Source organism: Eretmochelys imbricata, chromosome 6, assembly GCF_965152235.1.
Source record: "Eretmochelys imbricata isolate rEreImb1 chromosome 6, rEreImb1.hap1, whole genome shotgun sequence".
Taxonomy (NCBI): domain Eukaryota; kingdom Metazoa; phylum Chordata; order Testudines; family Cheloniidae; genus Eretmochelys; species Eretmochelys imbricata.
The window spans coordinates 37,193,663-37,219,816 of NC_135577.1; the positions used below are offsets into that span (position 1 = coordinate 37,193,663).

At 43.0% G+C, this 26,154-nt stretch overlaps 1 protein-coding gene across 2 annotated transcripts in view; it reads right to left on the minus strand.

The window, feature by feature from the left end:
* Positions 1–25,835, minus strand: part of GALNT18 (polypeptide N-acetylgalactosaminyltransferase 18) — a 385,548-nt gene extending 359,713 nt beyond the window's left edge. For both annotated transcript variants that reach the window (XM_077820102.1, XM_077820101.1), the window contains exon 1: positions 25,601–25,835. In XM_077820102.1, the coding sequence (XP_077676228.1) occupies positions 25,601–25,835 (235 nt within the window). The remainder of the gene's footprint in view (positions 1–25,600) is intronic.
* Positions 25,836–26,154: the final 319 nt, after the last annotated feature.

Consider the following 26,154-nt stretch of genomic DNA (forward strand, 5'->3'; position numbering starts at 1 on the left):
CAACAAGTTATATTTAACATCACTATCAGTCTCTGCTCCAGAGGAGAACGGCACTGAGCTGCCATAGAGACTGACTCACAGCTTAGGTAGCTGCTGAGGCAGAGTGAAGCAGCACACAGTAGGACTGCACAGATACTAACTGTACTATGGATAACCTGCAACTCTATAGACCAAAATATCCATCTTGTGCAATCGGGACATTTTTCCTGGTCTATCAGAATGATACTTTCTACTACCAAGCAGCCCAAGCCAAGGCAAACCAACTGTCCTAGTTAGGATGCTAGTCCCTGTTGTGCTGACTAGTTGGAGAACTCTGAACCCTAACAAGACTCCATGATTCTATAGTCACTTGGGAGAAGCACCTATATGATTAAATCTGCTATTTTGTTTACTGTTCCTTTATTCATTCTAGAATTAAAATGATCTTTAGAAGAATGGGACAGTTTTAAAGATAGAAGGTGGCAGTGAATGGTGTAAAACTTTGGTATCTATCCTGTTTGAATGGGAATGTCAGCAGTACATTAAGAGTAACATTTTCAAACATGTCTACGTGATTTAGGCTCCTAAGTCATACTTTCAAACATGACTTACGCTACGTCTACACTACAGACCTTACAGCAGCATCTCCTGCGTAGCCACTCTTTGCGGGTTGGACAGACCTCTCCCGCCTGCATAATTAAACCACCCCCAACAAGCAGCGGTAGCTATGTCAGCAGGAGTTGCTCTCCCGCCGACACAGCGCTGTCTGGGGGGGGGGCGGGGGGGAGGCGGTGTTTTTTCACATCCTTGACCAAGTTTTATCAACAAAAGTGCTAGTCTTGACAAAGCCTGAGACAGTAGACTCCTTAGGTGTCCAAGTCACTTAGGAGCTTTGAAATGTTTACCCCCCCCAAAGCCTGATTCTCTGTTGCCTTGACTTTTTGTAGTTATTTATATCTGCACAATGTGAGTACACAATACTATTGTTGATCTGGTTGATCTTATTCTTACTGTAGAGGGCAAAACTTTAAAGCAACCTATGTTAAGCAGTATACACTGAAAAAGTTGCTGATAACAATGGTGTAAGTTATGGGCCAGATCATCAGGCAGTGTAAATGGACATAGCTACATTGCAGTCCACCGAGCTAAACTGATTTACACCAACTGATGACCTGGCCTCATGAAATCAGTTTGAGTCATCAGGCCAGATTCTGATCTCAAGTTACCCTGGCATAAATGTGCAATAACTTTTCTGAAGTTAGTGAGCTACTCCAAATTTATGTGGACAAAAGTGAGACTAACATCTGGCCCTGTATACGCAGAAGCTGTTGGCTCTAATACCACCAGTACTGCAAGTGTTTTGGGGTTTAAACTGCATAGCCTCTCTCCCCTTTTCCCCCACATGAGAAATTGTTTAGTGAACATGCCTGCTGAGTCAAGTAGCTGCTTCCATGAACAGTGATTGTTTTGGGGCTAAGATCCAGACTGTGCAGTATGACATACAGGTAGCAACTTTGTCTTTTAAGACAGCAACAGGAGTACCAACAGGACTAGAACGTATGGAAGCAGTATTCATCCCTGTGCTATTAGGATTCAACCTGTCCTTGTCTGCTACTCCCAAAGGAGGGTGTCTGCTGATGAATAATGTGTGAAGGATGTAAAGCAGCAATGAGCATGAGCTCACAAGAAGGAAAATCCTTCACCACATTTGTCTATTTAATATTCCTTATAGTAATAGTTTTTACAAGATACAGTATAACGGAAGAAACAGCATGTCCTCATACACACAAGATAATGGAGGCAAAGACACTACAAAAAGCACGTATCAACAAACGGATTACAAGGCAAAGGCAAATACTCTGCAGCATGCCTCTGCCCGCCACCTGTGTCTGAAACCTACGCTTAGGCACGTAGCTGGCCAAGCCCCTTTCTGATGTTGTATGTGGCTACAGCGAACACTGTAAACCGAGAGATCTGGCCACAAAGAGAAACTGTGTGAACATGATGGATGCCACAGTGACACAATAATGAGCCAGGACCTAGCAATTCAGCTGCACTACGTTTAAACTCATAAAATGAGCACCTTTTGTAGAACAGGTTTCATTTCTGACATGCCTGTCCTACTCTATATTCAACATTCCTGCTCCAGAATTTATGAGAGTGACTTGTAATTTGTAATTTGCCACTCTGCCATTTGATGAGAACAGATGTTATTTTCTCCTAACTCCCAGACACCTGGAACAGGCAAAATTCCCCAAGCTCACTCAATTAATCTCCAACAGGCAGGGCTCATTCAAGCAATTTATCTACAAGGACCAATTCAGCCCAAGGTGGAAGAAGCAAAGATCAATTTCATCAAGTCTGAAATAAACTGTAGTCAAATTTGACCCAATACATGAGAGTGACTTGGGTTTTAAAAAAAGCAAGTTTATGAAGTCAATAATCCCATGACCCTTCTCAGAATGAATACTGATCTTTCAGAAAAAAAGGAAGCGTATAGGGTCTAATGGATTTCTCAAGTCTCAGATTTAAAAGCATTGGACCACAGCCTTTTGTTTCTTGCTGAGGAAGGAAAGTAAACAGAAACTCCCCCACTAATGGGGTCTGAGTCTTCTCTCACCCCACTTTCACTTCTGTGTAAATCCAATGGCTTCAACGGAGTTATTCCTGATTTACACCAGAGAAGAATACAGCCCAAAGAATGAGAGGGGAATTAGGCCCATAGTGTTAACTGACGGGGCATTCAACAAATTCCACATAAAACCAAACAGCTAATTTGCACAACGAACAGCTACAGCACCATCAACCCCTATATGCACTCAGAAATAACACTTAAGGGTTATCTACATGTACAGCGCTTCAGCTGCACTGGCCGCTGTAGCACTTTAGCAAAGACACGACTGCACAGACGGAAAAGCTTCTCCCATTGGAATAGTTAATCCACCTCTGCGAGAGGCAGAAGCTCTCTCATGACTTAACCTCTGGTGTAGACAGCACTCGGTCAGTTTAACTACATCACTTATGGGTGTGGATTTTTCACACCCCTGAGTGACGTAGTTATACCAATCTACGTTTGTAGTGTAGACCTGGCCTTAGTGTGTTTCATACACTGTAAGTAAAAATAGTCAAACGAAAAATCTGGATTAAAAAAAGATTAGATTAACCCTTAACTCTGGAGAAGGTAATGCAGTGAACCAAAATGTCAGAGCCAACTTCCTGGAAGTTTGGATCAAAACTGGGATCTCTAGGGCCCCATCTTTAGTTTTGTGCTGTGGGACATCTCTTAGGGCCTACTGTGGACCCTCTGTGCCTGCTGTCCTTTTCTGGAATCCAGATGCAGGAGGTAGGCCATTTGCTACAATTTGTCCAGGGGTCTCTCAGACCAAAACGTTGGAGAAGCTGCAGACAGAGGCCTGATGGAAACAATGCAAGGTGGAGTTTATAACTCAGTGCCTCGTTTACTTCATTCCTTACATCTTCGAGCTTTTCAGTCCCTAGTTGAGCACAGCACTTAAGCACATGTTTAATTCCCACTGAAGTTAAGCACATGCTTAAGGGCTGAGTTCAACTGGGGCCTCAGACCACAAGGACTTCCACTGTTTACACATCAGAATATATTAGGGAAGTTTCCTCTTCTACTGTGACTACCCAGAGTGCCTATTGTGCCTTGATACTCAACACAGCCACACAGAGGGCAGTCAGCATAGAGGAGTGAGGGCATTTTCTGACTCTCTTAAGAGGTAACATCCTTAAGAGGGATAACACTTTAAAACTGTGTAATCTCACTGAGCCAAATCTTGAGATGTAAACACGGGCAAAACCCAGGGGCTTCAGCAGGGGGTTGGAGGTGCTTATTACATCTCAGAACCTGGCTTTTAGCAAAGAAGATTCAAGAAATTAATGGCCTGATCTTGCAAGCTGTGAAGCACCTCCTGCCACGTGCTGAGTGCCCCCAACAAAGCACCTCACAAGAGGCACACAGCATCTGACAGGTTCAGACCCTAAACCAGTAATTAATTATTGATGTCTTGATGAAGCTGCTGACTTTTAACAGAATGGATTTCAGTTCATGTGAAAAGGGGGTGTACATTTTCCCTCATTTCAGGGTATTTTAATAAGATGGGGTCTGTGTAAATCTGTGTGTTCTATTGCTCCTTCTGAAATAAATATATTTAACTGAAACCCATTCTGTACTCTGTTGATATAAAGGCCAAGAAGAGCTCTGTGTAAGCTCAAAAGCTTGTCTTTCACTAAGAGAAGTTGGCCCAATAAAATACATTGCCTCACCTACCTTGTCTCTCTAAAACTTCAAGGCAAACAGGTGGGCAGATCAGACAGAGCAGCCCTTCTGTGGCATGTTCCCTCTGCTCTCCCACACACAGGGTATATCTATACTGCAATTAGACACCCAAGGCTGCCCCAGGCCAGCTGACTCCTGTTCTTGGGGCTCCAGCTGGTTGCAGGGCTGTTTAATTGCCGTGTAGAGTTCCAACCTCAGACTGCAGCTCAAGCTCTGGGACCCTCACAGGGTCCTAGAGCCCAGGCTCCAGCCCAAGCCCAGAGGTTCACACTGCAATTAAACAGCCCCACAGCCTGATCCCCGTGAGCCCAAGTCAGTTGGCAGGGGCACCCATGGGTTTTTAATTGCAGTATAGACATACACAAAGAAAATAAAGGCCATGCATAGCACATATACCTTTGAAGGCAGGTTATTCAGCACTCTACCCATCTTCTGTGCTCAGGCAGAACTGGAGCACAGTGCTCGAAGAAGCACTTTTGGCTCAACTGGAGAGCTATACCAACACTCAGGGAGCAAGGGGATGTTTTGCCATCACATAAACTGCTCATTTAGGGCTGTAACAGATTCTCTACTCACCACTAAGGCACCTCCTTGTGGCTGCATCTGGAGAATAGTTCTGCCCGGTCTGATGCCCTCTTCTTGCTCTTGTTCACACTGAAGCCCCTCTCATGCTCCAGGAGTCACACTGCTTCCTCTCTGTGACTGGGAGCTCCCTCTTCGTGGCTTGGCCCTCCAGCCAGATAGTTTTCCCCTTCCAGACTAATAAAAAGTCTCATCTGACAATCGGTCTCACGCAGTCTTTCATTCTACTGCTCAGACTGTGCCACTTCCCCCAGGGCTGGTAGGAGAACCGGGGCCTGTTTGCTACTTCATGTTCCAGGCCAGGGACTCTACAATCAGCAGCCAAGTTCTGTACTGTCCCAAACCTTGCTGCCATTTTCCTGAGTCTTTTCCTACTCCACTTCTATCAGGCTTTCGCTCCACCACCCCTCTGGGTGAAGCCTTCCTTCAGGGCTACAGTCCCAGGACTCCTGCTCTCCCTGGGCTTCCTCCTTTCCCTCTCTAAGCCCAGAGAGAGACTACTGGCTTCCATACAGCATCTCTTCCTTCCCTTACACCAGTCCCATCTGCTCTTGCTCAACTGGGCTCCATCCTCAATTAGGATTGCCTATCAAGCCTAACCCTCTCTCAGGTGTGGCTTATCAGGCTACTCAGCACCACCACCCTCCCCAGCTACATTAACCCTTTCCAGGCTAGTGCTGGGCAAACACCCCATCACAAGGGCCATACACTTCAGATAATCAGCAGAAACACCCTGACTGACATCAACTGGAGCTGCACGGTGCATGAATCAAAAGCAATACACTTTTCGGTTCCCTTTCACACACAGGGCCTGATTCTCCATGCCATGCATGTTGTGGAGTCATTGACACCTGTGCAAAGGGAGTTTACAGTGCATGTAAAAAACACTACTGCCGGTCCGAGCAAAGGAGTGTGATGCAACAGCATTTCACATCCACTTTGCACAGGTGTAAATGACTCCACAAGGTGCTAGGCTGTGGAAAATCACTTTTCACTCAGAGAAGAAGAAAGAAAAAATATCAGAAGGAAATCACGCTTTCGGCAGTCTCGGACCGTGAGAAGTACAAGGTGCATCTGAACAGCTCCTGGTGCTCTCGGGCCCACCTACACAGCCAGAAAGCTCCAAATCCAATAGACTTAGATAGCCGTCTACATTCTAGAACAGCAAACACTACACTATTCACAGGCATAATTTTTATTTGATTGATTGACAGTTCCATCTTGTTTACTCGAGGCTAAATCCAAGTCCTAGTTTACGTGGTGATAAGAGTATGACAGCTCCCTGTGCCTGAACTGGCTGAGTGCCTGGCCAACAGATTCTGACATCTGTTCCGCTGATGGCAAGTGCAAGGTTGTTGGGGGGCGGACACCGGGGAGCTGATTCATGCCTGCCTGTGCAACTCTATACATATCTTCTCTCCTTTCTCCCTTCCTCACCACACTACAGCTGTGCCAATTACTCAGCATTGGAGCTATACTAACCTTATGGGGCCCCAATGAGGGAAAGAGATGGGAAGAAGCGTTCCGAGCCTAACTCAGCCAATATAAATTTACACCAGGTAAGGACCTGATCCAGGATCCCTATGTTATGCCGGAGGTTTTAATCCCTTTTAATTTCTATAGGGCTTTCCCATAAGGGGAAATCTTAAAATAAGACAAGGTTTTATTGGTCCTTCATGTAGCAAGCACTTCTTAATTGGATATCGATCAGCAGTACCTGTCAACTTCATACCAGAAGGGCCTGATTCTCATGTACATTAAGGCCCCTTACATCACTGTCGTAGCATAAAAGGGCCTTAAAGTGCGTGTAACTATGTAGTAATTGCAGTATAACTGAGAATTTAGGTCTGGGTGTTTAATGTTTGCTAAAACTGGACAGTCAAAGTCATATTCCCATTGGTCAGAGACTGTTAAGGAGGTCTAGAATTACCTTCCATTAACCCAGGGTGCACCACTCATGGCTGCTATCTCACCCACTGTAGTGATATCTAGCACTCACTGCAGCTACTCTACCCCCTAGACAGCCGAACAACTATATGGCATAATGTTAGCAGACAGAACCATATGCACAACTAATGCTGAATGCACGAGCTCTAATGCATCTCCCTTTCCAGGTGCCAATTCTGCAAAATCTTCCATTAGCACTCCTTATTTGTGTAAATATTCTCACTGACTTCAGTATAACGACTCTCATATGTAAGTACTACTCATGTGTGCAAAGGCTAATAGTATCAGGTCTTAGATCAAGTCAGTTTTATGCATCCTGCCTTCGTTAGTTAATACAGCCTCAGAGGACAGGGATGCTTCATAGCCTCACTTAAGTCCACACAGCTAGGATTTTGATGAATGTGTGTTTCACTGCTGGCAGCCATACAAAGAGCACTCTGGCTGAATGTCTGACCAACTGTCAATTCCTGTGTAACTAATACAAACGGTAAACGTCTGGCAAAGTGTGATAGAGTTTGCAATGAAGCTCCTACAGTGTGTCCTCTATTACCTGCCTGTTTTTCCCTTAGTCATTCTTTTCTAGGTGACAGAGGCAATACTGCTATGTTATACGTTACTGAGTCCCCAGTTCCAGCTTTTGCAGGAATGAGTCAGAAGCTTTTGTTCCCCTTTTCATCTTTGAACGCAAATAGGAACAATCTTTGGAATATATTTAGACTCAAATTTGGGGGTTTTTTAAATGTTAACTGCTAGAAATGCTGCCAATCTGTTTTTAGCAGATGGTTTGTGATTTAATGACTCTGGGTGAGGCAGAAAAGCTTTAATCAATACAATGAAGAAAAATGTTGAGAAATTATATGCAATTTTACAAAAATCAAAAGCATTTCCTACGTATTGTCAAGCAGACAAAAACATATTGACACGTCGTTATTGCAAGGAGCCAGGGAATTGTTTGATGCATTAACTTTCCTTTTATGTCTTTTTCAGGCATCATGGTAACAAGCAAGTTTTTTGCTCTTTCACGGGTTTAATGATTCTCGTCCTCAAACAGTAACTTCTTTAATTATGACAAGAGGGCCAGTGCTGGACGATAAGCACTTTACTATTAAGACCTGTACGACAAAAAGCTTTATATCCCTGATTAATTCTAAGAATCAAACACGGAAAATGTGACCTTCCCACTCCCTGGTCTGGTATGTTTCTTACTTTCACGACAGCCATTCACTATGAATCAGGTTTCCACATGTTGCAGATGAAAGCAGGCAGGGACCACTCTAGCCTTCAGCTAGTTACTCAAATCACTACAGATGGCACTAACAATTCTCCCAGCTGTCTGAAGACCTGATTCTATGACAGTCTAAGCAATTTGTTATCATCTGCATTCCCAGGCTATAAGCTTCCTTTCTCGTTGCTACCATTGTGGGCTACCATATAAATATGCGCCAAAACTCTTTGAACCAGTCCCTGCTTAGATGTTGTTGTTAACAGCTCTTAACGCAATTTGAAAACCAAAGTGTAGCCGTTTGATTGCAATAGACAAACTAACATTGGATCTACATAAATGCAATCGGATGGCTCTCCTTTCGCCCTCCCACACCAGCCTGTGTGCGGCCAACATAAAAACCCTTTAGTGAAGAGAGTACACATGCACCCCCTGCATGGCCATTTCACACACCTTTCCCTGCCCACCCTCAGCACAGCCCTTAGGTGGCACTGGGAGGGGCTTGTGAGGAAGGGTGTGTATGTAAGGGCTTGTCTACACGCACAAAAGTCACACCACTTTAACTATCCTGCGATAGTGAGAGAACTACAACCTTCCTAGTATGGATGCAGTTACAGTGGTACAGTATAAAGCTGCTTTTTGCCAGTACAGGGGGTCTCCGATATAGGTCTCCCTCTTATCCATTGTTTCTCATATCCATCACTCAACAATAGGGGAACGTGTTCTGATTCATGTCGGTCCACATATCCATCATTTGGAACTTACACTACACTTACAGCAACTTACACTCCAGCCGTGGAGCAGGGTCGGGGGCTTGCCCCGCTCCGCTTGCCCAGCCCTCCTGCCGGGAAACAGGGTTGAGATGCGGGGGGCCTCTGGCGCCCGCTACCAATACACCCCATAGAACTTCACAGACTACCTCCGAGGTTGGCCCTTTGCATTTAACAGTTTCAAACTTCGTTCTAAAATTACCTAGCTTCCAGGCCATGAGAAAATAATATCTTTTTAAACACAAGCTTAAAAGCTCTCTGACTCATTCTATTACCTCTCCATTTACTGACCTCATAATGCTTTACTGCTGACATCATGTTATAAAGTCACAAATGACTTTAATGATATTGCCTGTTCCACAACCAAAAGGAGCTGGGAAGATGACAGGATGATAGCAGCTGGAGAGGCCAGAGTGGGAGACAGCTTTGGTGCGAATACACATATCTATTTAATAATTTCTGACTGTACACACATTGAATATTTATGATTTCATTAGAGGCTATACACATGTTTCAGATTAGATAGTCTGTTTTGATATCCTTCCTGCTCTGTTCTTTAAAAGATGTGTATATTAAACTAGATCAACTGGGTTTGAGTCTTGCATGCTTGATAGATGTTATTCTAATTAATGCAAGTAAATATTTTGTCAAATGCATTAAAAATATAACACAGCTTTTGAAAGCATCAGCAAAAGAAAGGCTTCCAGAATGAAAATCAGAGGCAGTTTATTGCCTCTTTTCATTCCTTAGTGGTGATAACAATAGTTTCAAATTCATTAAAAGGATGTAAAATATTCATATAGCATATTATTTTCATGGAGCCTTCAGCTTCTTTCTATTTCCCCGCCACCCACTCCCTGCTTTCTTCCCCATAGTTGCTTTAGTGGTCACATTTTCAAATCAGAAATGCCATATGAATTACAGTGTAATAATAGGTTTAGCTATCCATACCTCACATGAACAGCTGAAAATATGACTGTTAGCATAAGAAGAGGAAGAAATTGTTTTTTCCTCTGTGTGATCTTATGAAGCCCAGATAGTAAAATTAAAAGAATCCCTACAAAAAAAACAGGTAGAACAAAGGGAATTTGGCGGCTATACTGGGCTCTCATCTGTGAGACCTGTTATTTCTGAGTACAGATCATCCTGAAAAGGGTAGTTCTCGGAACCTGAATTTTACAGCCATGTCACTCCATAACATATGGTTACCGACTCACTGAGTCTGCGGTGCTGGAGGAGCTTATCTGACACAGTTTTTCATGCAGGGTGTGCCAAGCATTCTCTCAAAGCCTATGGCAAGTCATAACTCGGTGCAGGGATCAAAAGCTTCAAAGGAATGTGAATCTACCATGAAGCCGGGCTCAGGTAATGCACTCTTTAGTCTGATGATTCATAAAGCAGGTCTCTAGCTGGAATCTGATTACAGTATAGTAGAATGGTACTGTAGCTCTGCTCTCAGAACAAAAACTACACTTACCTCCCAGGATGTCAAACTTACAATGATTGTTAATCTATCAATGATCAGGATGCTATAGAAAATAATTGCAAAGCCTGCCCATCTCGCTTCTCCTTTCTTTCCTTTTGTAATCACCAGCAACAGCTTTTGTAAGAGGAAAACCCAAGGGATGCAAAAAATGCATCCATGCAGAAAATGGTTTGGGGTTTGTTTGGGGTTGATTTTTTTTGGGGGGGGGGGAGATGTACAGGAGTGTAATTGCACTGATGGTACAGATGCATTTAGGGTGAAATATAAACAAATGGCAAAAAAAAAAAAAAAAAAAAGAGCGAGGCACTTCCCCCACCCAATATCTTGTCCTACTTATTCCCAGTGGCTGCACCTCTAGAACCTAAAAGGTTAGACTTTTCTCACACACTTGCGGAAGGTTTTCTTTCAAAGAGACAGGCAGCATGGTCCAGTGGCAAGGACACTGGAGACACATAAATAACTGTGTCCGCTCAGGAAAGGGACCTGGGTGTCACCATAGACAGCTCAGTGAAGACTTCTACTCATTGCACAGCACTAGTCAAAAAGCAAACAAGATGTGAGATGTGTACACTCCATGACAGCAGCGCCCTAACACGAGTCAGGAAAGAATTAATGGACTGCTGGGGCCCAATCAGCCCTGTCCCACGACTCCTGAAAACAGGTATCCAGCTTTGAGAAAGGAGAGCTCAGCTCAGCTGGTGCCTGATGGAGAGGAAAAGAAGATCTTCAGCCCTCACTACAGGCAAGAGGCCCTACAGGACTGCTCCCAGCCAGCAATCTGTGGCAGGACCTGGGGAGTGCTGTCAGGGACCAGAAGTAATAGGATTCAGAAAGGCCCCTGGGAGGGAGCAGAACTCCTGCTGAAATCGAGAGATTACTCCAGAGTGGGGGCCTCACACAGGGGACCCAGTGCCAAGAGACTCAAAGAGACTATGACTGGGCCCAGGCTGATGGTTGGCCCTCTACACCTCCCCAAAGAAATGAAGAGCCTGCCGAGGATTCCACCCTGGAAGGGTGGAATAATTTACATTTCTTTGTATTTATTTTCAACTTTGGGTCCTCCAGAAGGGATGGAATTTTTATATGGCTTAATCAGCAGGCTAAGTCTCTTCAACCCAGAAGGCGTTGGAGGCTAGGTAGAATGGTAGACAACCAGGAGGGAAATAGCCAACCATCATGCCATGCCATACCATAATCCTAGAATACTCAAGGAGCTGACTGGGGAGATATCTGTGCCATTAGCAATTATCTTCAAAAACTCATGGAAGCTGAGAGAGATTCCAGAGGACTGCAAGAGGACAAATACAGTGCCAATCTATTGAAAGGGGAATAAGGACAACCCAGGGATTACAGACCAGTCAGTTTAACTTGAGTACCCAGAAACATAATGGAGCAAATAATCAAACAATCAATTTGAGAACACCTACAAGATAATAAGGTGATAAATAACCTCATGGATTTGTCAAAACAAAATTGTGTCAAACAAACTTAATAGCCTCCTCTGACAGGGTAACAAGCCTGGTGGATGGGGGGAAGCGGCAGATGGGGGAAATGCATCCTAAATGGAGTTACTATAAAGTGGGTGCATAACTGGTCGAAAACCATTCCCAGAGAGTAGTTATCAGTGGTTCATAGGCAAGCAGGAAGGGCATATTGAGTTGGGCTCCACAGGGATCAGTCCTGGATCCAGTTCTGTTCAATATCTTCATAAATGATTTAGGAAATGGCATAGAGAGTACACTTGGAATGTTTGCAGACAACACCAAGCTCGGAGGAATTGCAAGTTTTTGGAGGATAGGATTAAAATTCAAAATGATCTGGACAAACTGGAAAAATGGTCTGAAGTAAACAGGATCAAATTCAGTAAAGACAAATGCAAGGTACTCCAATTAGGAAAGAACAAATCAGTTGCACACATACAAAATGGGAAATGACTGCCAAGGAAGAAGTACTGCAGAAAGAGATCGGGGGTCATAGTGGATTGCAAACTAAATATGAGAGTCAACAGTGTAACACTGTTGCAAATAAAAGCAAACATCATTCTGGGATGTATTAGCAGGAGTGCTGTAAGCAAGACAAGAAGTAATTCTTCCACTCTACTGCGCACTGATAAGGCCTCAACTGGAGTATTGTGTCCAATTCTGGACACCACATTTCAGTAAAGATGTGGACAAATTGGAGAAAGTCCAGAAGAAACCAACAAAAAATTATTAAAGGTCTAGAAAACATGACCTATACAAAAAGTTTAAAAAATTGGGTTTGTTTAGTCAGGAGAAGAGAAGCCTGAGGGGGGAACATGATAACAGTTTTCAAGTACAATAAAAGGTTATTACAAGGAGGAGGGAGAAAAATTGTACTCATTGACCCGTAGGACAAGAAGCAATGGGCTTAAATTGCAGCAAGGGCAGACAAGGTTGGACATTAAAAAAAAACTTCTTAACTGTCAGGGTAGTTTAGCACTGGAACAAATTGCCCAGGGAGGTTGTAGAATCTCCATCAAAGGAGATTGTTAGACAAACAGATGTCAGGAATACACTAGTTATTATGTAGTCCTGCCTTGAATGCAGGGGACTGGACTAGATGACCTCTCGAGGTCTCTTCCAATCCTACAGGTCAATGATTCTATATGGGGAAGCACAAGAAGGCATGAGACCACAGATGCATAAAGAATGGAATAGAGAATAGTATGGAAAATATTACACTAACCACTGAGATAATGTTCATCAGCATGACTGGCATTTTCTTGAATTCTCCCATCTGTTGTCTCTGGTCTCCTAATTAGATTGTAAGCCTCTGGGAGCAGGATCTGTCTTTTTGTTCTGTGTTTGTACAGCACCCAGCACAATGGGGTCCTGGTCTACAACTAGAGCTCCTATGTGCTAAAGAAATATGAGTTATAATCGAATATAATTAAATGATTCGGTCTCATCTAAACTAGTGTTCAGTTCTGATCACCCCATGTCAGAAAGTATATTGCAGAATTAGAGGGGATCAGAGAAGGGCTACAAGGATGAGCCTGGAAAAGCTCATATATGAAGAGATTGAAGAGACTGGTATGGTTTATTTTAGAAAAGAGATTAATAAGAGGGGACAAGACAAAAGTATATAAAATAATGAACGGTCTAGAGAAGGTAAATTGGATGCTTCTGTTCTCCCTGCTTCATAACAAAGGGACAGTGAATAAAATTAAAAGGTGGCAAATTCAAAATGAAAGGAGGTCATTTTTCACACAATGCAAAATTAGACAGTGAACCTCAATGCCACAGGATGTCACTGAGACCAAAAATGTTAGTAAGATTTAAAAAGGAATCAGACATTTAAATGGCTAGCAAGCATATCCAGAGTTATTAATGATTAACATTTTGAAGGGATAATAAACCTCATGCTCCAGGGTTTAAGCCAGTCTCCAAGTACTAAAGATCAGGATGAGACCTAATGTGGGGGGCAGATTATCCCACATCTACCTACTGTAGAGTTCTTACACCCTCCTCTGAAGCATCTTGGATGAAAAGCTTGAAAGGAACATGAATCCACCATAGAACTAGGTCCAGGTTATTCACTGCATTCTATCCACTACTATACTGCAATTCATTGGTGCTGGCCACTGTCAGAGACAGTATACTGGACTAGGTGGACCTCAGCTCTGATCCAGTTTGACAAGTCCTATATCCCTTAGCTCTGCCACTGACCTCTATGACTCTGTTTCCCCTCCAGCCCTCTGTCTCTTGTTTTCGTTTTGACGGTAAGTCCTTCAGGGCAGGGCCTGTCTCTTGTTATGTATTTGTACAATGCCTACAAAAATGGGGGCCTGATCTCATTTGGGGCCCATAGCTGCCACTCTTAATAAAATAACAAACAACAAAAACAAAGCTGCAGTAGAGAAAGGGAAAGAGCCACTGTTTTGGGAAGATACATTTTTATTTGGGTTTAAAAGAGATGCTCCCAAATGGCAAAGTGGAGCTCCCATCTCCCTATCAAAACTAGTGTACGTTTTTCCCTATTTCACTCATCTTCAAACTTTAACCAGAGGTGGTGCTGGAGAACTGCAAAGGCCACAATCAGCTTCTAGCTTGGCCTCAGAAAACCCAAAATATGACAAAAAAAGCATCTCAGCTCACTAATTGTAACAGAATGCCAGGTCAGGAGAGGAAATCTACTAGGAAAATGAAAATGAGATGTTATTACACTACGAATGCCAAGCAGAGCACAGACAAAATGGCAAACTCCTCCTTGGACCAGTCAGACGAGTATACCACTGATCTCAGTACAAACCACGACGTGCTTTATCTAAAGAGCTGAAAGGAGGCTGGATGAGGATTTCAATACAAGTAGGTGAAGGAGAGATGAACTTTAAGCTAGGTAATTTGAGAGGCAAATGGAGGATATAGTGACTAGGGTTAGTGTGTTACAGGATGCAGAAATACACACATAAAACTTCCAGAAAGTCATGGTACTTTGGATAGGTCAAGACATCAGTGTAGAGATCAGTTGGAGATTTTAAAAAGCAAATTAAAGAATTAGGTCTGATGTCCGAGTTCAGTGAAATAGTTCACCTATTAACAACATCTCCAGGGCTTCTATTCCAGAACTGAAGCAAAATCCCAAGCTCTAGCTACACATAATGCAGGCGTAAATTACTTTTATGCAACCATTCCTCAATCTCTGGACTCGTTTTAAGGCACAATTTAACACAGCCTCAAGGCTACCCTAAATTGCACCAGCTACTAATAGCAGCTCCCTGGCTAAGCCCTCTTTCTCTCAACCACAGCCACTGCCCCAAAGGCTGGTAAAAGACACTCCACTGGCCCAATGTCAACCATGACGGGAGAATATCTGGGGAGCCAATTAAGTTGTCTTTGTGACTGCCACATCAGGGTAAGGATCTGGCTCATGATTTTTTATTTATCACCATGTTTTCTTTATCACCATGTTTCTCACTGGCATTCATAAGAACAGCCATATTGAGTCAGACCAACGGTTCATCTAGCCCGGTATCCTGTCTTCCAACAGTGACCAATGCCATATGCTTCAGAGGGAACAACAAAAACAGGGCATTTATCAAGCAATCCCTCCCATCAGCTAGTCCCAACTTCTGACAGCAAGAGGTTTAGGCCTACCCAGAGCTTGAGATTGCACCCCTGACCATCTTGGCTAAAAGCCATTGATGGACCTAGCCTCCATGAATGTATCCAATTCTTATCTGAATCCTGTTATAGTTTGGGCCTTCTCAATACCCCTGACAATGAGTTCCACAGGCTGATTATGCATTGTATGAAAAAGTACTTCCTTATGTTTGTTTTAAACCGGATGCCTATTAATTTCATTGGGTGACCCCTGGTTCTTGTGTTACATGGAGGGATAAACAACGCTTTCTTATTCACTTATCCACAACATTCATAATTTTATAGACCTCTATTATATCCTCCCTTAGTCATCACTTTTCTAAGGTGAACAGTCCCAGTCTTTTTAATCTCTCCTCGTATGGAAGCTGCTACATACCCTTAATCATTTTTGTTGCCTTTCTCTGTACTTTTTCCAATTCTAATACATCTTTTTTGAGATGGGGCAACCAGAACTGCCTGCAGTATTCAAGGGGTAGGAGTACCATGAATTTATGTAATGGCATGATGATATTTTCTGTCTTATTATCTACCCCTTTCCTAATATTGTTATCTTTTCTGACTGCCGCTGCACACTGAGCGGATGTTTTCAAAGAACTAAACCCAATGACTCCAAGATCTCTTTCTTGAGTGGTAACAGCTAATTAAGACCCCATCATTTTGTATGTATAGTTGGCATTATGGTTTTCTAATGTGCATTGCTTTGCACTTATCAACACTGAAATTCGTCTCCCATTTTGTTTTCCAATCACCCAGTTTTGTGAGATCTCCTTGTAACTCTTTGCAGTCTGCTTTGGACTTAAATATCTTGAGTTATTTTGTATCGTCTGCAAACTTTGCCATCTCATTGTTTACCCCCTCTCTCATTTATGAATATGTTGAGCAGCACTGGTCCCAGGTCTTTGGGGCAGTGGTTCTCAACCAGGGTACCTGTACCCTGGGGGTACGCAGAGGTCTTCCAGGGGTACATAAATTCATCTACTTATTTGCCTAGTTTTACAAAAGACCATATAAAAAGCACCAGCGAAGTCAGTACAAACTAAAATTTGACTTGTTTATATTGCGCTATATACTATACACTGAAATGCAAGTAACAATATTCATATTCCAATAGATTTATTTTAGAATTATATGATAAACATTGGAAAGTAGGTAATTTTGCAGTAACAGCATGCTGTGACACTTTTGTCTTTTTATGTCTGATTTTGTGATCAAGTAGTTTTTGAGTGAGGTGCAACTTGGACTATGCAAGACAAATCAGACTCCTGAAAGGGGTACAGTAGTCTGCTTCAGGGGACTCTGCTATTTACCTCTCAGCACTGTTGTGGGCAATGCTCGATTATCCTACCATGATGCAGTTTATCTAACTTTTCTTAGTATAATCTTGATGACAGACCCTTCTGCTGAGCAAGTGTCCACAGCAGAAAACGTACCCCTCCTCTTAGCAGTCACAGCAGAGAGGCTAAGGGTGCAAAGGGTAGGCCACAAAGTTATCCTCTCAGCCCTAAAGGGGCTCCCTCCAACATGGGAAAGCTTGCCCTGCTCCTGTCCATGCTGGACTAGACCTGCAGATACACAGTGGCCTTCAGTCTCTATACTTCTGGTGTAGCAAAATGCGTTGTGCTGTGGGAATAAGTGCTTGTAGGTTCAAATCCTGTCATCTATTGCAGAGGAGGTGAATATTCTTAACTTCCGTGAATGCTAAACTCATGTAAAAGAGAGAAACTCCTTCAGCCCTGGCTAACTATGACACCGAATGTTCCTTTGGGGTGTTCTCACTCCCCCAACACTACTACTGCAAAAATAAATGTCATCATCAAGCTTAGCCTGCAGGAACCCTCTTCTCTACGGTAGATTACCTGCTCTGTAGAGTTTGCAATAATGCTGCGATGTTGGTTTAGGAATGACTGAATGCGTACTGGGTATATTGTTTTAATACTCCTTTTTATCTGTGTTATAGTGACATAAAATTACTCCACTAACTCTGGAATTGGAACGATGGCCCCATAGTTAGGGCAAAAGCCTGGGACTTGTGAGATCTGGGTTCAATTCCCTACACTGCCACAGACTGACTGTGTGGCCTCAGGCCAAAGACTGAGGGCAAAATTTTCAAAATTGACCAAGGTACTTTAGGCACCTAAATACCTCTGAAATTTGGCCCAAAGATGCAAACACACATCTAGTGAGATTTACAAATCTGAATTAGATACTTACCTACCATGGACTTTCAACGGGAGTGGTGTCTAACCTCCCTAGGTGCTTTGTAAATCCCACTGAAGGTATGTTGGTCAACACAGCAAGTGGCAGTGAGTCTCAGGGCTCAGGCAGGCAGCCTTAGGCTACGGAGCTAAAAATAGCTGTGTTAATGTTACAGCTCTGAAGCCCACCCCATCCCTAGGCTTCAGAGCCCTAGGTCTAGCCCGAGTTGTAGAAGCTACATAGCTATTTTTAAGCATAGTAGTGCAAGCCCTGTGAGCCTGAGTCTGTTGAGTGGGGTTCTGAGACCCGCTGCCATGGGCTGTGTATTCATACCATGAGAGTATCTCGCTGCATCTTTAGGCACCTAAATACGTTTGTGAATCTAGCCCTTAGAAGCCAAGTCTGAGTGATGAGTCAATGGGATTTAAGAGCCTAATTACCTAAATCGTTCTGAAAATTTTACCCTTAGTGTCTCTGTGCCTCAGCTACCCACTCCCCAGGGTGTTGTAAACATAAATATATTAAGCAGCATGAGATACCTCAGTGTTGGAGGCTTGCCTGTCACATCTCTGTTTTTCTGCCTGTTATGTCATCCCACCTTTTTTGTTTTCAGATTACTGAAGAAATGGCATTTTCTCATTTCTGTCCTGTGCATATGTCAGGGATGCTCATAAGTATTCTAGTCTCTTTGTAATGATACTTTGCACTTCCATGGCACCTTTTATTCAAGCATTTCAGACGATTTCCTAAGGGAGGGGTATGCATGTTGTTTCCCATTTCACAAACAGGGAAACTGAGGCACAGAGACAAATACAGAAACTTGGCCAAGACAAATACAGTGAGACAGAGGCAGAGTCAAGAATAGAACCCCAGTTCTCCTGGCTCATTATCTTCCACCCTAACCATAGGGCCACACACCAGTAAAGTTTCTTTCTGCTGTTTCCAAATAACTCAAACTACTGTTCATACATCAAGATAACCAGTCATTACCACCCAGGCTGAGTGTACGTTGAGAGCTTGTGAACACCTACTGTCAGGCTGCCTTTGGTTTTTGATTGGAGGAATTTTCAAGAGTGAATCAGGTTTCTCTTTGCAGAGTGATGTAACACTTTAGAGAACAGCAGTAATCACGCCACCATCCTCTGCTTCCCTAACTAAAAAAAAAATTCCTGAAGTTGTCCAGTACTCAGCTCCAACTGGGTGCAACAACATAAATATCACCAGGAAAAAAAGGAGTAGTATTCTGAGATGGTAGAAGTTTTCCAGCCTCATTACAAAGTGTGCCTTCCAAAGCACTCACCCTAAGGAGTTAAGTAAGTTTTTTTAAAATTAACTCTAATTTTAGTTTTTTCTAATCTGGTTCATGAACAGTGATAGGTTAGTTTGATTGAGAGAATCCTAATCTGATTTCAAAATTTCTTGTTGAACTATTATCACAAACTTTCTGGACCATTCTTGGACTCCAGTCTAAACATACAGCAGGCCTCATCCAACCATCATGTGCTTACTGTGCACACACACACACACTTTGGAAAAAAGCTCGGGCAAAAACAAAATGTAGTCTGGTTTCTCCCAAACACTTGATGCATCCAGGAAGACCATTAAATACTCCTTTTAAAGACTATTATTGATTTCATTTTGTAACGGAACATATTTAATAATCTTTATTACAGGCAACTGAAAAGCAGTTAGCAAAATATTTAATAATGCTGTTGTGTTTAACCATGTTTTCCTCCAGAGTAATACACTTATGTTTATTACTATCATAAGTTCTTTTTATGTTTATTTTGGTGTCTTTCCAACAACATCACTTGCTGTCAGACCCATTCAAAAACCATGCACTTTCTATCACAATCCAATAACCTGTGCAATACAAACCAGTGAAATCTCAGGATTTGAACATGTGGCCTGTAAGGCAAAAGAATGAGACAAATACTGCAACTCACCCTAACAGCTATAAATAAAGTTACTGAAGGAAAAACTCACAGCAAATTCTTTGTCTATTTCATTTCCCCATCAACAAACAGCAGTGGCCTTTCCAACTACTAAAAGGATGCTCTATACAAATCACATCTTTCCACACAACTAGCTAAAGAAGTTTTTACCATCAAAACTTTTAGAAAATTCACTAATTTAAACTAGAAAAAAGAATTCCTGCTCTACTAGCATTGTCATTTCCATTACAAATCCCTTACAAGTGAACTGGCCTACTTCAAATAATCAGAGAACCAGATTCTGTCAAAAGCAAATCTATCGAGTAATAATAATACAAAAGGAAATGCCCTATCTGCAGTCATAAGATTGGATCCAAGATAGTTACTTTAATAAAGCTAAACCGGAAAATGTCCAGTTTGGGTCATTGTATTCCAGCCACTGCAAAATAAATCCATGGCAGAAGAATCAGCTGGAGAGTGAATTTTCTTATTCTTAACTCTTCTGCTTATTGTCCCTTGAATATACTGGGCTTACAGTGATGTTGGTGAGCACAGATATAGTGAGCTGCACTCCTCTAGCTCAAGCCACTTGAATAGGTTCTTGGTTTCTTTTTATACCACCCACTTTTTCACTGCAAAGCATGGGAAGATATGACAGTTGAACTCACACAAATCTCCACTGATATGCACTACCCTAGAATGAGCCAGGCAGTCATAGCCTAAGGGGGAAAAAATAAATGAGAAAACTAATGGGACTTATCCTGCAAAGCCTTAACACACCAGAGTAGCTCTTCCTCACACAATTAGTCCCTTGACTTCAATAAGCTACTTCGCTGGAATAAAGACTACACATGTAGCAGGGCCTTTTGTAACGGAACATGTACTTGTCCCAGATTTATCCTTGACTGGACTTTCAGTGGAATAAATTACATTATAATTTAGTGATAAATACAGTTAGTTGCTTTTGTGCTTGAGGAAATGAACTAAGAGAGATTTGGTGATGGTGCTGAGAATTATTTCAGATCCTGTGGTCCTGGTTTTATGGAATGGTATAGAGGTTTCCATTCAGCTAAAATGTATTGCAAAGAATACTTAGCTGCACCAGAGTTTAGGTACAGCACACTTCCCAAAGAAGAAGCTGACTCACATCTTCTATTTAAAATAAAAAAATTAAAAAGAGGGGGGGGGAGGGAAAGGTAGACATGGAGAATGGAGTAATTCATTCCAGAAAGCAGGTCAGAAACCACCATATCCACTTTGTCCTCAACATATTGCTGGCAGAGTTATGTCTACAACAGTGACTGCTGCTTCATAACATGGCATCTCCAGAAGAGATGGGGAAGCTGGAAACAATGTCAGATGCAGCAGCATTCAAGCACCAGGGATTGAACTCCGAGTATCATGTAGGTCATTGAGTAATTACCGGCTGGTAAATAGATTTTAAACCAGAATCATATTCCACAGATGCCACTGTCCACTTTCTTTTTTAACTGTCACTGCACACTCGTGCATTATTTAAATTTGCATATACGTGTCGTGTAGGCAGAGCAACCAGAAGTGAGTTGATTTCATACACCCCTACATTCCAGGATCTCTTCATTTGACACAGAAATGCAGCCACCTCTGGGACAGAAGTTGGGAAGCTTTCAACAGCACAAAATGCCACTGCATAAACAGGTCAGGGCAGAAAGCAAAAAAACGCAAGAGTTTTGGGTGAGATCTGTGTGGCTGTAGAATAGTTTTCCAAAGGAAATATTAGTCTCTCCATCACCTAAGACGTTTAAAAGTAGGCTGGAGAAAACACTAAATTGCTTGCTTATTATTGTTGGTTCTGTTTGTCTTGTCATCGCAGCCCGTCTGATATTTATATTGTAACAATAGATCAGCTCAGAAGATTTTCTTAGTTTGCATGCAACTTAGGCGAGTTCTTTTTTAGTGCCAGAGTAAATGGATGAGGCATTTTTAAGATGAGCGATGTGCTGTGAAGTACTCTGGTACTGCGTTTAGTAAAAATGAGATTTTTTTTTTTTTTGGTTAGTAGTATGTTTCTTGTAGACTTGGGAGAATGAACTGTCTTCATGAAAACTGAGACATTTGATTTCAATTGCAAACTCCAGACTGGAACCACTAACATTACAATACTCATTAACCTTAACCCTTTAAAGTATATTGTCCAGTAATAAGGCTCAAGGCACAAAAAAAAAAAAAAAATACATTTGCCACATTCATTTCTTAACCATAAAAAAAGATTGATTATGCATAAAACTATCCATCTGGTCGCTTCCTCATTTTCAAATACACGCAAATCTTCTCAAAAAAACAATATGCTATTTTGTTTGCAAACTTGTAAAGGAAGTGGAAATTACACTTCTTATTGTGGATAGCCTAGTGTGCAATATAGGCCTTCTACTAAAGAAATAATGGCAATAATAATACTTAGCACTTTACATTTTTCAAAATGCTACACAATCACTAACTACTTAATCCTTATGACCTACTGCTGTAGATAAAGTAGGTGAGTACATCCCATTTTACAGAGACAACAGAAAGGTGAAGTGACTTGCCCAAGGACAGTCAACAAGCCAGTGGCAGAACTGGGAATACAGCTCAGGGGTTCATGGCCTGCAGCCTCAAGCTCAAATCCCTACATCATGCTGCCTCTCACCAAAGTGCCATTTCTGTCTCTCCAGCTAAGCCACAGATGACCAATCCTCCATCAGGCTGCCCACTATGGAAACAGGAGCAAAAAGGCTTTGCACATCACAGGCAGCACAGGTGCAGAAATGGCAGCATGCATCTGTACAACTTTCCAAGTAGAAGCAGGTTGGCCATGAGCTTGCTGTGTACTCCAAATTTGCATCATTGCATACAGGGCAAAAATGTGCATGTGGGCAGAGCGGATATAACTCAGGGTAAACATCCTTATGCTACCTCCTAGAGCCCAAACAAAAAAGTGCATAACCACCATTTTGATGACAAGCAGTTACTCCTGAACACTTGCTGGAGAACTGTAGGTACACAGCTGTGTTGGCTGATGGTGAACAAGTCCACAAGATCGTAAGTGAATACCTCTGTCTTCAACATTTGACCCATTCATTCAATTTTTGACCAGTGCAGGATCTCGCCCAGTATTTACCTTCTCACACTATTCAATCTAACTCCCCCCACCCCCATCTCTCTCTCATTGAAACAAAAATGTCTCCAGACTAATGATTTGCTTATTACGCTACCTTTATTTCAAAGACATATTATTTTTCTTTGAAAGCACCCACCCTCTTGTTTCCAATATACTTGGTAAAATATTACAAGGCTGCAATTTATATTCCCAAGGAATTCCCAGGCTCCATCTAATTAAATCATTCAATCAGGAAACAAATTAAAATAAAATATCAGGGCAACTCCCTTGTGGAAAATATATTTCCATTATCGGTTTCCTGGCAACTGGAGACGACCCTAAAGAATGGGATTCTATTGCCCCTGCTAATTCCATGTCTTGTCAACATCTGTCAAAACAGCTGAGGCACTCAGAGCTTCCATAAGAATATTCTCCAATAGACAAAAGTAGTGAAAAGGGCTCAATGGCAAACTACAGATAACTTTAAGAACTCAGTCCACAGACATTATGGAGGATGATCTATCCTATATAAAGAAATAAATTCCAAATTTATCATTTGTTGATGCTGATCAAAAGGCTGATCCAAAGCCCAATGAAGTCAATGGGGAAAAACTGTAACCCCAACTGTCACAGAGCTGAAGATACAAAATAAATCTTTTTTTGCTCAGTAGCAGCCACCTTTGTGAACCTAATCACTATGGTTTGGACTTGAACTCCCACTTAGGGATAGTGATGTTCTATTAATTTGCTAAGTGAACAACTGGTTTAATTAAGAAGAGTAATACAAACCTCTATAAATTTGATTTTAGCTGTTTTTTTAATAAATGTTAGTATTTGTCAAACCGTAGACCTGATTACTTTTAAAAGAGAAGCAGATTTCTGTTTTCTTAAAATAGTGTTTAAGGAAATGAAAAACCAAAAATGCTTATGAAAGAAAGTAACATCATTAGATCATATACAATTCCTCTCATACTCTCCCTTTAAAAAGATCGTTTTATTGTACCTTTCACTATTATAGACAAAAAACAAGTTACCAAGCTAGCAAGCAGATACAGATTTAAAATACTAATGTTTCCTTACAAATTCTTTGAAGAAAACTACCTCTACAGATAATTAGGCATTTAGGCTAGTATTTTCAAAGAAGTCCAAGGGAATTAGGCATCCAACTCACATGACATTCAGGCACCTAACTCTCATAGGTGCTTTTTGAAAAACCCTGCCTTAGTATTGAAAGCTCCGGTAGCGCACTCCATTGCCACTCAGACAAGAATATATTTCTCCTCAAACCGGAGGACTGCATGAAAGTCAGAGCTGGCAGGAACTGACCTCACTCATCCTTCTCAGAGGAAACTGTGTTTTACTACATTATCCAGGTTCCAGACAATGCTGCTGAGAAAAGAAGGCACGTGCAAATTGAATAGTTTAAAAAAAATACTGTTCTCTTCCAAAATGTTCTAGCACATGTACACCCAGAAGTCAGCACGAAATAGTAGGGCTTTAAAGTATCCCGGTCGAACTCGAGTTCATAATGTGTCGAGGGATTCTCAGGCACCCATGTGGTTAATCATCTTTCCTAACTCTTATGATGTTTGTTTACTTTTCCAGCATACAAAATCTGCAGGTCAAAACTACTTGGAAGCAAAGTGGATTTGTGCACCGGTGGGGGAAAAAGCAGCAGAGCTCATTTGCCAGGTGATTTGCTCTGTGCATGTGTAGCCAGGCAAGAATAAGGAGGCTAATGTTGGGACCTGAAGCCTCAGTGCTGCCGCTACAGAAATGCAAAAGGGCTCCCCTCCAGTACCTTGCAAGAGATCTTATTTACCCTCCCCGCCAGATATTTAAACAGATACACAAGTCATAAGGGGGGGGGCACAGCTGTTTGTTCCCACACGGATGAGGAGAATAACGAGGGAGCCGTTACGTACAGATAGCACACAAAAACAAAGTAACGCAAGATCCCAAGCACTGCCTGGTAATTTACCCATGACCCCATGTCACCCCCCACCCCAGCGCCCTGGCCCGGAGATCGAATCAAAGAGACAGGAGCGAGAGAACGGCTCCCGCAGCCGCCGCCCGGGGAACCGGCGAGCCCAGACACACGCGCAGCCCCCGGCAACGTTCCCTTCGGAGCAGCCCCGCGGGGGAAAGACTGACAACAAATCCATGCTAAGGGTTGAGCACAGACTGCAAGAGCCTCCTCGCTCCTTCCCGGCCGAGACCGCCCTGGCGAGTCCCTGCAGACACACCCGGATCGGAGATCGGGTTTATTATTGCAAGACACACACCCAGCCTACCCCGCTGGGAGATGTCGCCACTGGCTCAGCAGATGCTAAAGGGGCCGCAAAGCTCGCCCCATCCCGAAACCCATTCATCCTCCTGCTCGGCTCATTCCCGCTGTGCCACGGCGAGAGCGCCAGGCTAAGGAAGCCATGGCAGGAGCCTTTCCCCCAGGCTCAAGGGCAGCCGGCAACAATGTTAGCAGCTCGATCAGCAGCTCTCCGAGCGGAGGGGCCGGCTTCGCCAACAAACCGGCCCCCAGGAGCCCTTGGCTCACCCAGACTCGTCAGCCCAGCCAGGAGTCATCCCCCGGGTGGGGGTCTCCACTCAGCAACCTTCGTGGCCGGCGGCCGGGGCTGCAAAGCGCTGCAACCAGCAAGCCCTAATCCCAGCCACGCCGCCGCCTGCTCCAGCTAGCCCCCTGCGCTCCCCGGCACTCACCAGGCAGCCGAGAGGAGGCTGCTGGCAACTTCTGCCTGCACAAGAGTCTGAACAAAGCCTCCGATTCTTCTGGGCTGCTGCAGGCTTCTCTTCCCCCGATGGCAGCCGGAATCTGCCACACGCACAACACATCCATGCAATAGGAGGGGATGGGGAAGGCTGCAAGGGAAGGACCCGGAGAGGAGCGGGGTGGAAGTGAGGGAAAGCAAGAGGGGAGGAAGGTGGTACCTTGTATGTGCTGCTTGATGACATTTTCCAAGTGATCCAGCCTTTCTATAATCCTTAAAGTGTCCCCTTTGTCTTCCTCTAACTTTTTCTCTGAGATCGGCTCTTGCACTTTCACATAGACACTGGCAATGTAGTTGGTGACCCAGCCCACGTAGAGCAGGCAGATGATGTTAGTCATTCCACTCAAGATCACACAAGTGGACACTAAAGTTTTGGTTTTCCTGTTGCAAACCATCCTGAGATCCCTCCATATAGCTTCAAAAATCCTGTGATCCAGAGAAACAAAATTAAAGTGCGATGAAAAAAAAAAATCCTTCCCTTCCCCTTAGCCCAAAACGGAGACCACTCAAGTCAGTAAATTTCCATGCAGGAAGTTTGCTAGTCCACAGAATAAAAATCTCTCTCGCCTACCTAGAAGGGGGAGCGGGTTGGGGGAGCTGCTTATTTAGGATCCTGGATTTTAATGCATTAAAATAGCTGAAAGTTTGCAACAGCAGCAAGTCATCAGTAGTGTCAGTTACCCGGCTGGCTGCTCTGTTTAGCAATCGGTCGTT